The 13,831-nt window shown below is 37.9% G+C and overlaps 1 protein-coding gene across 4 annotated transcripts; it reads right to left on the bottom strand.

Annotated features, from left to right (window-relative positions):
- Positions 1–1,649: 1,649 nt before the first annotated feature.
- On the bottom strand, positions 1,650–13,790 carry LOC127434428 (lysosomal cobalamin transporter ABCD4-like). Of its 4 annotated transcripts, XM_051687176.1 has the most exons (19): positions 13,395–13,790; positions 13,121–13,239; positions 12,758–12,885; positions 12,221–12,360; positions 11,969–12,085; positions 8,990–9,115; positions 8,719–8,769; positions 8,496–8,590; positions 7,585–7,706; positions 7,385–7,476; positions 7,126–7,224; positions 6,627–6,832; positions 6,453–6,544; positions 6,279–6,315; positions 5,970–6,019; positions 5,760–5,812; positions 4,900–4,976; positions 3,636–3,751; positions 1,650–3,433 (listed from the first exon to the last, which is right to left on the bottom strand). In XM_051687176.1, the coding sequence occupies exons 1-19, from the start codon at positions 13,424–13,426 to the stop codon at positions 3,365–3,367; spliced, it is 1,821 nt and encodes a 606-aa protein (XP_051543136.1). In that variant the 5' UTR covers positions 13,427–13,790; the 3' UTR covers positions 1,650–3,364. The 4 variants fall into 4 exon arrangements, with proteins under 4 accessions (XP_051543136.1, XP_051543137.1, XP_051543139.1 ...); XM_051687177.1 differs by lacking the exon at positions 13,395–13,790 and having other exon boundaries at positions 12,216–12,880; positions 13,121–13,234; XM_051687179.1 differs by lacking the exons at positions 12,758–12,885; positions 13,395–13,790 and having other exon boundaries at positions 12,216–12,360; positions 13,121–13,202.
- Between the last annotated feature and the right edge of the window lie 41 nt (positions 13,791–13,831).

Genomic DNA, 13,831 nt, shown 5'->3' with positions numbered 1-13,831 from the left:
GTGTAGTACTGCATTTCAACTGCATTTTAAAAGTGCTGTTGCATTGTGGGTCATTTGTGATGGTGAACCTCAAAACCAAACATTGTGTAGTCTGACAGAACTTTTTACAGGACGACCAAATAACAAAAAAGAAACAGACAAACCTGAAAACCACAGCACCTATAAAATATCAACAAATTAAACAAATCAACTCTACTATCTCAAACAGAACAGTGAATGAGCAAGTGAAATCTGACTGCAGAAATCAGACTACACAGCAGTTCTACAGATGACGAGAGATTACAGTATAACAAAGTTAAACAAAAGGATGTTGGTCTTTGAAAAGCATGGCATTTGCCATCTCTGACACCTCACTCTGCTGAGCTGCCTGTCCCAAAAATAACCTCAGCTGTCAGTCTCCTTATCCAGTAAGTCCATTTGTAGAAGAGATCTGTGCTGTGATAGGACATGCACTAAAACAATGTATTTATGCATGAATGTATTTGTCAGTGGGCGTTTTCCTCATTTCATTAATTTTGTCTCACAGAGAAGAAGTTTGGCCTTTTGTGGATATACCCATAAACAGAAATCAAAGTGTCATTTTTTTTTTTTATTACACGTTAAGAGCAATGTTACACTTAGATTGAGCAATGCATCATAGAATAATAAAGAAACTCAGACATGCATGTAGTCCCCCCAACTCATTGATTTGTAATGATCCACTAATAAAATAATAACTAGAAAATATAAAAGCAAGAGAGAAGTTTACTTTTTAAAATGTAAAGTTAATACAGAAGGTTCACCTTATATCCCATAATAGATGAAGTTAACTCATACCTTTTTTCTCCTCAAGCTACAGTAGATATAAATCAACACAGTTCTTCATTAATATCAGATGTTGGCTTGAAAATATATCTGTGTGAAAACAGGTAAATTCCACATACTGTAAAGGAGCAAGGACAGTGTGTTTTATCCCTCAGTGTCTTTGCTTTCGGTGTGACAAATAGCTGACGCTCCTCTATCGGTCCTGCCTCCCGTTTAAAATAGACCTGTCACTTACCAGAGCCAATGTCGGACACTGGACTGATGTTTAGCTGGACTGTAATTGTTGAAACAGTAGGCCTACTTCAATATGGCAAGCCGCTTTAACACTCCTAGTCTGAGGGGTATATGAGATTTAGCTTTACAATATAAAGAACACTTTTAAGTTTACTTACAAATTAACTTTTAATTGTATGTTAATCTTTTTATAACATTAATCATTTTAACAGTTTTAATTAAGCTCAATTATCTATTTTGACTGGTCAGGGTTGTAATATTCAATTAGGAATTTAATAGGCCTTCTCAAATATAATAATTATAATAATACCAAATATATTAATAAAAATACAATTAAATTAAAATTCTTTCGCAATCCTTTTTATAACTTTTTTAAATTCAATGTTCCAACATGGTGTTCGTTGTCCATGCAGTTACATTTCTCACTTTAAGCATATTTTTGAAGATAATTATATTATAAAACAATAATCAACAAAACAAAATTGAATCATATTGAGTCAACATTTTCATGAATCGTAATCAAATCGAAATCAGAGTAAATAAGTAAACCACTCTATCTCAGTAAAGACCTGATTAATGAGTAAAAAGCAAATGTTATTATGAAGAAAAATGCTATTACACTTAACTACTGTGAACATTTATTTTAACTTGTACATGTTACGTAGTCATAGTTTATAATACAAGAGAAAGGCACATGCAAAATTGTACTGTTACATTTATAAGCTTTGATCCTTTTAAAGGTTTCTTTGCATTAACATGCTTACAATGTCATTAAATAAGGCACATTTAGAGCACTGCTGCAAATGTAATGAAATTTCAACATCACAATGGAAGATTTCATAAACCTCAGTTCTTTGGTTAAAATACATTTTTGAAAGCCCATTTTAATCAGATCACTTGTCCATATAAGAGGTTTTACTCAAATGTAACCCTTTCTCAAACCCTTTGGGTTGTGATGGTTTGGTTATTTCTCTAGTGATTGTCTCACATTTTCCTGAAAGGCCTTTGAATGAGTCTTTCCCGTGATCTGTTTCAGTCAGCCTGTTGATTGACAGCAGCAGATCGGCCAGGATCACATTTAAAACTGCCTGAAACTCAAGCATAGGGATCAGCCAAACTCTTTGGTAGGTGGGATAATTTTGTGCTCAGCTTTCTGCGGCAAACGTATCACTTTCACAGCCCGATCTGGCTTTGAGCTATTGCTGTTGTGCTATAATGTTGCAAAAAAAAAAATTTCACACTGTAAAAACAACCATACATCTGTGGTTATGTAAATGGTGTACTACTACAACCAATGGGATATACATAGTGACTCAAGGCTGGTAATTGGGAGGTTCATGGTTCAAGCCCCATGGTTCAAGGATTGTCTGTATACCATACGTTGCATTGTATAAAAACATCTGAAGAGCTATTTGCTTATGTTTATTTTAAGCCAAACAGTTCTAGTTCTTTTAAATGCTGCCAACTCTTACATTCTTAAGATACAAACCTGTGGTCAGAGAATCCAGAACAGAAGCCTTAAATGTTTTCTAAATATATAAGGTGAGAAATATTTCTAATTTAAGCTGTGAGCTAAAGATATAATAATATTAAAGCATGAGATATAGTATGGATGTAGTGGGAAAGTCATTTTTTTCTACATTTGCTTCCTCAAGATATTCCCGCCAGCTAAAGACTTAAATATCTTTATATATTCATGTACTGTTGAGTAAAGTGGATATATCTCTTCAGTATGGAGTATAGATTACGAGTAGAAAGTGGGTTATTATATATATAATTTACAACAGTAAATATTATTCCAGAATTTGAATTGCTCAGGCTGGAAAATGTTGGCCCTCTCCTGGTCAGGAATAGAAATTACACATAAAAACAGTTCCATTCTTATGACAGTCTTTTTCCTACAGATTAATTTATTGGGCTTCCCTTAAAAAGCAATTTACTTCCAACTTCACTGAGGTAAAACAGCTGGGACTAAACTGACTATTTAGTTATTTGCTTACACATTAAAAGGTCGATATCCATAATGTGTATAAAATTATTTATTCTAAGATACTTGAAATATATTTTAAAGGCACTTTGTCTGAAATTATTTGAAATGTTCCTGTATGTCCTTCATTACAAAAATCCCTTAAATTATTTGAAACAAAACAACAAATTAAGGACGAATGAAGCAGCAAAAAAGATAATGTCGAGAGTATGACAAGAGTGACTGTCACATAAACATAAAAACTATTCTCCAAAGTTTTGAGCTACTTGACATGAAAGCACCAATAATGCATCACAAACAGACCCGTATTGTCTGTTTAGAGAGGTAAAGTCTGTAGATTCACGGCTCTTTGAGTTTGGAGAGTTCCCATTGGCCACCCCCACAGAGTCGCAGCATGACATCATGATACTGTTTAAAAAAAGACAAATTAAGAATCAGGGTATGCAAGTAACATCCTTACAGACTTTAAATAATAATAATACGTTTTATTTATACAGTGCCCTTCAAAATCTCAAGTTCCCTTTACAAAGCCTGAAAATATGTACACAAGACAGCATTAACAACACTGTGGTGTTACATTAGTCAATGTGAAAAGGTCATAGGTCATCACCTTTTCCAGACTGCTCCGGTGACCCAGGCTGATGAGGGTCATTCCCAGCTGCTTACAGGCCTTATAGAGCTGCCCTTCTGCCTTCTCTGTGAGGGCACTGGTGGCCTCATCCAGCACTGGTACAAACAGCATTATAGTTCACGGCACGGGCCATAGGAATGAGATAAACTGATTGGTTGTTAAAGGAATATTCTGGCTTCAATACAAGGTAATCTCAATCGGTAGCATTTGTGGCATAATGTTAATTACCACAAAAATGTTTGTCTTGCCCCTCCTTTTCTTAAAAAAAAGCAAAAATCGAGGTTACTGTGAGGCACTTACAATAGAAGTGAATGGGGGCCAATTTCTGAACGTCAAAATACACATTTTTTCAACAAATGTATAGCCACAAGATAAACAATATGTGTGTTAACATGATTTTAGTGTGATAAAATCACTTACTAACCTTTTCTGTGTAATGTTATAGCCAATTTTACAACTTCGTTGCCATGATGATGTAATGTCAACAAACCCTAAATTTAAACAACTTTACTGCTCAAATAATACTTGAGTTTTAACAGAAGAATTAATGCAAGTGCTTTCATAAAATTATAAGCTTCACATTTCTGCCTTTAAACCCTCCAAAAATTGGCCCCCATTCACTTCCATTGTAAGTGACTCACTTTAACCTCAATTTTTGCTTTTTTTTTTTTTTATTATATAAAAAAGGAGGGACAGTGGCCTGGCTAGCTCAGCGAGTATTGACGCTGACTACCACCCCTGGAGTCGCTAGTTCGAATCCAGGACGTGCTGAGTGACTCCAGCCAGGTTTCCTAAGCAACCAAATTGGCCCGGTTGCTAGGGAGGGTAGAGTCACATGGGGTAATCTCCTCGTGGTCGCTATAATGTGGTTCGTTCTCGGTGGGGAGCGTGATGAGTTGAGCGTGGTTGCCGCGGTGGATGGCGTGAAGCCTCCACACGCGCTAAGCCGTGGCAACGCGCTCAACAAGCCACGTGATACAATGCACGGGTTGACGGTCTCAGACGCGGAAGCAACTGGGATTCGTCCTCCGCCACCCGGACTGAGGCGAATCACTAAGCGACCACGAGGACTTAGCGAGCATTGGGAATTGGGCATTCCAAAACAAAAATTTTTTTTGTGGTAATCAACATTATGCCACAAATGCTGTCGATTATGCTTAACTTGTATTGATCCCGGAATATTCCTTTAAAGACAGTAAGTAAAACTACAATCAATGTGGTGAGAGTTTACGAAGGCACTGACCTGCATATTTGGGTTGTAGGTAGAACAGTCTGGCAAAGCAAAGCCTTTGCATTTCTCCTGGTGATAAAACATCGTACCTGTGAAAAAGCGAGAATCCGATTTTTATGTTCTTTAAAACACTCAGAACCCTCACCCCCTCTCATAATTTATTCACACTCATGCCATCCCATATGTCTGTGACTTTCTTCTTCAGAAGACAAACAAAGATTTTTAGAAGAATATCTCAGCTCTCCAAAAAGGCATAAAGGCAGCATAAAAGTAATCTATACAACTCCAGTGGTTTTGTTTTCAGGAGCAATCCAGTCAGTTTTGGGTGAGAACAGACCAAAATACAACTTCTTTTTCACTGTACATCTTGCCATTGCAGTCTCTAGGCACGATCATGATTTCAAGTTTGATTACACTTCCTAGTGCTTGACGCATGTGCAGAGCGCTAGATGGCACTAGGAAGTGTAATCGAGTTTGAAATCACGATCGCCAAGAAGACAGCTGATGTCAAGATTTAAAGTGAAATAGGAGTTATATTTTGGTCTGTTCTTATCCAAAACCAATTAGATCGCTTCAGAAGACATGGATTAAACCACTGGAGTCTTATGGATTACTTTACTGCTGCATTTATGTGCTTTTTGGAGCTTCAAAGTTATGGTCAGCATTTACTTGCATTGTATGGACCTACAGAGCTGAAATATTCTTCTAAAAATCTTCATTTGTGTTCAGCTCAAGGAAGAAAGTCATACACATCTGAAATGATGAGAGAAATGTTATTTTTGGGTGAACTACCTCTTTAAACATATTGTACAAACCATCTATACACTGTCCCTTGCATCTAACTTGCATCTAAATTGATACTCATTTCTCACCAGTTCCAATCTACTTCAGTATCCAGTCCTCCAGTTCTGGCGAGAAGATTCGACTGACATATAGAGACACAAAAAATGCTGTTTAAAAAGAGCAAATTATAAAGAGAACAATTATGGATGTCAAAATATGTTCATTTGCTCAATCACATTTGTAATTATTTATAAAAAATAAAATAAAAATCACTGAAGCATATAAGAGTTTAGCCTTACCAAACCAGCAAGTTCTAGGTATTTTACTATTCTTTCTTCATCTATAGTCCCTATAAGAAGAATTTGGATTGGTTAATTTGGATTGGATTGGTAAACAGAAGTGTGCTCTTCAAAAGGCACTGACAAGTTTGCATGGCATACATAATGTAAAGTTCATTTACATATCGCATTTCATACACAATGGTAATTCAAAATGCTTTACATATATTTTCTATATTCAGGCAACCATAATGAGCTTCAATCCATTATCTTTTATTCAAATAATCCATGCCATTAGATTTCATGGGTTTAAAATGAGATAATCTATACCTGAGGCTGGATATATGTCCTTTAATGGATAGATCACCTGCAAAGGAAAGCCAGCAAATTAGCGTCATCTATACCAAAAAAGATAGGCATGTACCTAGAAATGACAAAGTTTTTTTATAACTAACACAAATCTATTATTTGTAGAATTGTGCATATATTGTGGCATTCACTTACCTGTTCTCTGAGCGTGCCATCAGTCAGATAGGGTTTCTGTGGTAGGAACAACACACCCCTCGGCCCAAAACATGTGGTCATCTCCACAGAACCTGAACAAGAGAAAAGCATTATGGTTCTAAATTTCAGATTTGATTTTTATGTTATAATTGTTTTGGTTTTCTCAATCATTACCACTGCATGGCTCCCAAAGGCAGCTGAGAACTCTCAGTAGGGAGGTCTTTCCGGTCCCTGTGTTTCCCACAACGAGCAGGTTTGTTCCCCGACTGATCTTTAGGGTTAGATCCTTCACCAGAAGCTCCTCTGAGACAGGCGATTTATAGGAGAGACGATCCAGCACAAAAGCAGTGTCTGCTGGGATGCTGTGTATCTCCAGATCACTGGAAGAGAAATCATTACGACTAAATTAATCAACATCAATAATAATCAGAATAATAAATCGATGCCAATTGAAATCTTTATTGTGCATTCAGGACTACCAATGACCATTTTAGAAATATCAGGAACTACAAGATATTTTGAGTTGAATAAATCCATAAAACTGAAAAGTTGTATCCAACACTTGGGAGTATCACTGATACACATAGATTGCATTGAAATGAGAGATGTTTACAATATACGGTTTGTTGTCAGAGGTCCGATGATTTTCAAACACCCCAAAAACAACTCTTACCTGTCAAAGTCAACTGTTTCCTTTGACAGTGCATCACACTGTTCCTGGTCACACTGTTTCTTGGCGATGTCGGTCATCACTTCCCTCAGTTCTCCAATTCTGAAAAGTAAAAAAGAGCAGACTAGGTTTGTTTCGGAGTAAATACATCCAAAGAACAACCACATGCACATTCAATATTTCATTTAGCTGAAGTAAAACAAAATATAGTGGTGCAGTCCTTTTTAAGCAGTCTCAGCTACACAAAACATGCGTCCTTCACCTGTGTGTGTATCCAGCAACATCAGACACTGTGGTTGAAAGGTCTATGAGCTGAGTAAAGCAGTTTATCAGATATATGCAGACAAAAGCATTCTGAAATAGACACAATGTGATAAACCATCAGTCAACAATCAGAACAGAAGTGCTTGTGTTTGTCCTTTAACGTTCACCCATAAACAAACACAGTTTGAAGCAACTCACCTTACTGACCAGAGCACTGAGTTCTCCGGGTGTCAGGCCATCATACACCCCAGCAAAAACTGGTATCGCAATGACAATATAGCTAAGAATGCTACCCAGATAGTCAAAGGTATTTACCCCAACTGAAATGGAAAAATAAATAAAACTATAAGCATTTAAAGAGTACAGAACTGATTTTATATTGGGTTGATAGGCAGTTTAACGCATACTTTTAATACAAAAATGTCAACACACTGCAGGGGAAAGAAGTTCTAAATTACATGTGTGAGATGTACAGTATTTTCAGAGATTAAAGGGAAACTCGTAAGACTTTCTTTCCTCTGCGGAACACAAAGAAAGATTTTTTGATGGAGATATGATGTGAATACATCCATGCAATGCAAGTCAATGGGGTTCAAACTTTCAAGCACCAAAAAAGGACATACACGCCGCATAATTGTAATCCATACGCCTCCAGTGGTTTAATCAATGTCTTCTGAAGCTATATGATCGGTTTTGGGTGAGAACAGACCAAAATGTAACTCCTTTTTTCAAAATTTTAAGCTTGATTACACTTGACACATGCGTCAAGCGCATATACTGGAAAAGGAGTTACATTTGGGTCTGTTCACACCCAAAACCGTTCATATATGCTGCCTTTATGTCCTTTTTGGTGCTTGAAAGTTTGGACCCCATTGACTTGCTTTGTATGGATATATTCACATCATATCTCTATAAAAATATCTTCTAAAGTCATACGAGTTTGAGACGGCATAGGGGTGAGTAAATGATGAACTATGGGTGAACTATTCCTTTGAAGCATTCTGTAGTTGTATTTATATATACACTATTTTCTAAATACTTCTTTAATTCAGCAGTCCTGTTTCCATGGATTTCAGCATACAGGTTACTAATGAGAGAGGGACTCTTACTGTACAGCCAGAGCTCTTTGTTCATCAGGTTTCTCTGTGTGTGCAGGAGCTTCTGTAATCTTTGGTCAGTTCGCATGTGTTCCACCTTCCCTGCCCTGAACAATGACACATCACTCAGTGTGTTAACAGAAACAATTCTTCCGCTCTGAGAATAACATGTTGATTGTCTGTTTTTTTTTCTACGTGTACAAAGAAATACAGTATGTTGAATTTTGATACTGACCTGTAGAAAGCAGCTGATTCCGCATTCACTCTAATCTGCATGTGTTTAAACCTATGAGAGATGTAAGACAAGCCAAAGACATGACGATCACAGCTGTCATAAAGACCTGCTGAAATAGTGCTGCACCCAATCACAGAACATGTGAAAACATTTGGGAAGAATCAAGATTATGTGTATGCACAGTATATCTATTAATGAAGTCGATAATCTATGATTTACGCATGTAGGGTCTCTATGTTTAATATTTTTGAATATTTTTGTGCCGTTCTACCTGAAATCTCCCTCAAGCTTTTCTTGCTCAACAAGTAGCGACACAATGGGTCCTATCAAGATCTTGTTGATGAAGGTCCCAACCACAAAGTACCCAAAGATGCTTACAACTCCAATCCAGCCGGCACTGCGGACAAAATGTGAGAAGTTCAGTCAAAAAAGTTCAATTAAAGGAATATTCCAGGTTCAATACATGTTAAGCTCAATCGACAGCATTTGTGGCATAATGTTGATTACCACAAAAATAAATTTCGACTTGTCCCTCCTTTCCTTTAAAAAAAGCACAAATCTGGGTTACAGTTAGGCACTTACAATGGAAGTCAATGGTAAACATTAAAATACTCACTGTTTCAAAAGTATAGCCACAGGCATAATCAATATGCGTTAACATGATTTTAGTGTGACAAAAAATCGCTTGCTTACCTTTTCTGTGTAAAGTTATATCCAATTTGACAACTGCGTTGCCATGACGACGTAATGCCATAAACCCTAAAACCCTGAAACGGCTGTAAAAACATCTATTTAAAACACAAATAATCAACAAGTTTTAACAGAAGAATTTATGTAAGTGCTTTTATAAAATTATAAGCTTCACATTTCTGTCTTTAAACCCTTCAAAACTGCCCAATTTGCCACAAATTCTGTCGATTGAGCTTAACTTGTATTGAACCTGGAATATTCCTTTAATGTCATTTCAAATGTATGGATCCTTCCACTAGATGGACTTGATGATATAGATATTTAATTACATAGATCTGCATAAATTCAAGCATGACTATGGGTATAAGTAATTGGCCTGTTCATTTGTTGAATGATTCTTGTTTTGAAACTAGAGATAGACTGATATATCGGTTTTATCAATAAACTGGTACAGATAGTTTTTTTTTCTTTTTTTTACTATTATTATTCCTCTGTGGCCGGCACTGGAGGATTCTACAGTTAAAACAGCTTGGTTCCATAGTAAAAGAGCGGCCTCTAGAGGTGAAATAAAAACAATGTCACGGGGATTTGCTGTATCTAAATCTTTCATCATTGACAATATTCATCCATATTTGTATCTTCAATTCAATGCAAAATTTATTTTGATTAGATAATCAGATGTTCTAAATTGAAGCAAAGGCATGCAAAGAAAAATGCGATTTTAAAGAAACGTGCCCCGTCAACACATATTTCATGCCACCAACTTCATATATTGTGCATAATAAAAAACCTCATTCCTCCTTAAACATCATCTGATGAAATATATATTTATCCTCAGAATTTTCTGACTGAGGGACAAAGACCGCATCGCTCGCACCTCAAAAAACCCTGACTCCATAGTGTGGCCAGCTTACGCAATGTCTCGTTCCCTTTATTTCAGGAAACCGAGGTTACATACGTAACCGAGACGTTCCCTTACGATTCAGTACACTTGACATTGCATCACTAAGCTGATGCTATTGTGAACAGATTCCCATCATGCCACATTACACAAAATAACCTTCCCAGAGAGGAAACATGACGCCGCTGTCCCGCGGGACGGCGACCGGCATGAGTATGCCACAAGTGAATGACGCTCATGGTGAGCTAGGAGGCAAACACTCAGAATATATATGTATGAACTATGGTCAAATAGTATGAATCACCACCTTCACGAACTCAGACGGGAAGGAAATTTTATTTATAATAAAAGTGCTTGTGACTTTGGGAGATACAACATCCTGCATGCAGGCAGTTGTGTAAAATGACAGCGAGCCCATACTTGAAAAGAAGGGCATAAATGTATGTTTGGCCATTGAAATAGCAAGGGCTCTAGACAGAGAGGACTTGCGATGAGAGAGATGTCTCATCTAGGTTGCAAAACCTAGCAAATGTGTTTTGAGAAGACCATCCTGCTGTAAAACCTATGTCTTGTAAGGACACACCATTCATCCATGCCCATGAAGAGGCCATGCCTCTAGTTGAGCGTGCTTTAACACCAATTGTGCAAATTGCACCCTGCGATTTGCAAGCCAGGGCGATTGCATCAATGACCCAGTGAGAAAGTCTTTGCTTGGAGGCGGACATTCCTTTCGTGGATCCTCCATAGCAGGAGCTGGTCTGAACTGGCAAGTGTGCTCAACGTATGTGTGTAGTGCTCGCGCAGGGCTTAACAAATGCAAGGACTGTTCCTAATCCGAATTAAATGGAGGAGGGAAAAAGGCTTGAAGGTGAACCACCTGCGCTCTGAGGGGCGTGGTTAGAACCTTAGGCACATCGCCTTTTCTGAGTTTGACAGTGGTTTTTGAAAGATCCGAACCAAATTCCAAACATGAATTGTCGACTAAGAGTGCTTGCAAATCACTGACCCGTTTTACTGAGGCCAGAGCCAGAAGTAATGTGGTCTTAATAGAAAGCAGAGTCTAGAGGCTCGAAGGGGGGCCCCATGAGCGCTTTTAGGACCAAAGCTAGGTCCCAAGTCGGAACTGTAGCCGGGCAAGGGGGATTCAGCTGCCTCGCTCTCCTAAGGAACTTTGTGATTAAATCATGTTTGGCTATAGAGGTGCCGGCTTCGGGTGCATTATACACAGATATAGTCGCCACATAAAATTTAAGCGTTGAAGGAGTGAGCCCTGCATCCAATCGCTCTTGAAGAAATGTGAGAATTTCAGGTATGGGGCAGTTCACTGTGTCTTTGCTGTGTGAAAAGCACCAATTAGTGAACACATTCCATTTCAGTGCATAGAGGAGTCTTGTAGATGGCGCTCTAACCTGTAAAATGGTATTCATAACCGACTGAGTCACTTCTGTTACGTTCGAAGCGTCTTGAGACTTATGCCCTCACAGTGAGGGCAGTCTGTCTCCATGAGAGCTGTCTCTGCATGGGCGTGGCCCAGACAGTGAATGCAGCTCTCATGCTGATCTGATGGCGGGATGTGTCCACCATACGTATGTATATATATATATATATATATATATATATATATATATATATATATATCTCTCTGTGCGTCTCTCTCACCTGTTGAAGCACTGATAGGTGTAGTAGGACACAGTAAATGGGGAGATGAGAAGTCGACTGGCCATGGTGCTTATCTGTTTACATAACCTCTCTACATCCTGACTGATGCGCTGGTCCCTAAACACACACACACACACACACACACACACACACACACACACACACACACACTGAATGAACCCCTTATGATCCAAAGTACATACAGAGATTTCATACTGATATAATATTACAGGTGTTTTGTGAATACATTACGGGTTGTCGATGTCTTTGCACAGTACGTTGAGGGTGTAGTAAACGCGCCCCTGGAAGTATGTGTTATGAAGTTCTTTGGTTAAAGACTTCCTCCAGCTCACATACAGCAGACTGCAGATGTACTGATCCAGACTTTTCAGCTGCAAATCGATTATTGATTAGTTACTGATTATGGCCTTTTTTCTTTGGAATCCATGGATTGGATACTTAGCAGGCACTTAAAAGTTATTTAAAGTTCACTTATTTCAAAACAGTCCCTGTATTGTAACCTGAGGTCATTCTTGCTCATCCAGGATCAACCTGTATGAGATTTGAACCTACATCCTTTCAGATACCAGTCCAGAACGAACTAACAATTCACAATTATACGCAAGGCATCAATATGCACTTAAACTTCCATTAGGCATTGTCTGAATGGTTACTGATCCAGCAAATCAGTGCATACTTAGAAGACAATCATCTTTTGGAGCACTGGTTCAATACTGTGCCTCACCTCTAAACTTCTCTGAACACACTGACTGAAGCAATTTAACTCACTACTGAATTAATCAGGATGAGCAGGACTGCAAATGCCACCAGATGTTTGAACTTCCCATAGCTTTTCTCAGACAAAACCTCATAGAACTGACTGGGGATCAGACCCACTTGATAAATGACGAGCTGCACTGAAATACAAAGAAAATGCATTGAGCAAACACTCTAGAACATTTTAGAATAACTTTGAATAGGAACATTAACATTACTACAACATGTAATATTTAACAGTCATTAGTGAATGGTCCAATATTTGGAAATATATCTTTCTCGTTCAGACCCTTGGTTGAAAACCCAGGATCTGTAGAGAAGACAGAACAAGCCATCACGACCCAATCCAGCAGTGTGAGCATTTACAGATGATACCTGAAAGTGTGACTCCAAGGAGTGTCGTGAACATTCGCACACTCTGGTTGGACCAGGATGGGAAAAGGATCTTCAGGATACTGCAGAACCTTTGAAGGAACTTCCAGTCTAGTTTTGGTCTGGGAGAAAACACATCCACATTACTCAAGTCAACTAGTGACAGTAGTTCAACTAACATATATGGTTCAAAATTTCATCCAGACTTGGTTAGACACAAAAAGACACTTTTCTTTATTTCAGGTAGATTTCTTAAGATAGAAATGTAAGATCTTACCTTTTCACACTGGTGTTCTTCATAGATGGCATGGTGAAGGATTGGTAAAACTAGTGTACACTACCAGACCTTCTGACAGTCAGATCTTCTAGTTTTATGACTATTTTAGCTCTCATATGAGTTTATTGAAGGAACTTTGAGCTCAAAGTCGAAGACAGCATGTGACAGAGATGTAAACATGATTTAAGTCACTAAAACGTCAGTCAAAAACATCGTTTTGGCGTCTCCTTTCATTGTAATGCAAGCGAATTATAATCGCATTTATTCGCTGACAAGGGTTTTATTGTATTGCATGAATAAACAAATAAATACATTACGTTATTATATTTTATATCTATGGGTTTGCTTTTATTTCCAAATCACATGTAAACAATCCTTCTTCTACGTCTCAATCTGAACGCGCATGCTCTGTGTAGCGCTGCACTGCCGCCTACTGC

Source organism: Myxocyprinus asiaticus, chromosome 44 (genome assembly GCF_019703515.2).
Source record: "Myxocyprinus asiaticus isolate MX2 ecotype Aquarium Trade chromosome 44, UBuf_Myxa_2, whole genome shotgun sequence".
NCBI classification, from domain to species: domain Eukaryota; kingdom Metazoa; phylum Chordata; class Actinopteri; order Cypriniformes; family Catostomidae; genus Myxocyprinus; species Myxocyprinus asiaticus.
The sequence above is the reverse complement of the archived record's forward strand: the minus strand, read 5'-3'. Positions and strand labels throughout refer to the sequence as shown.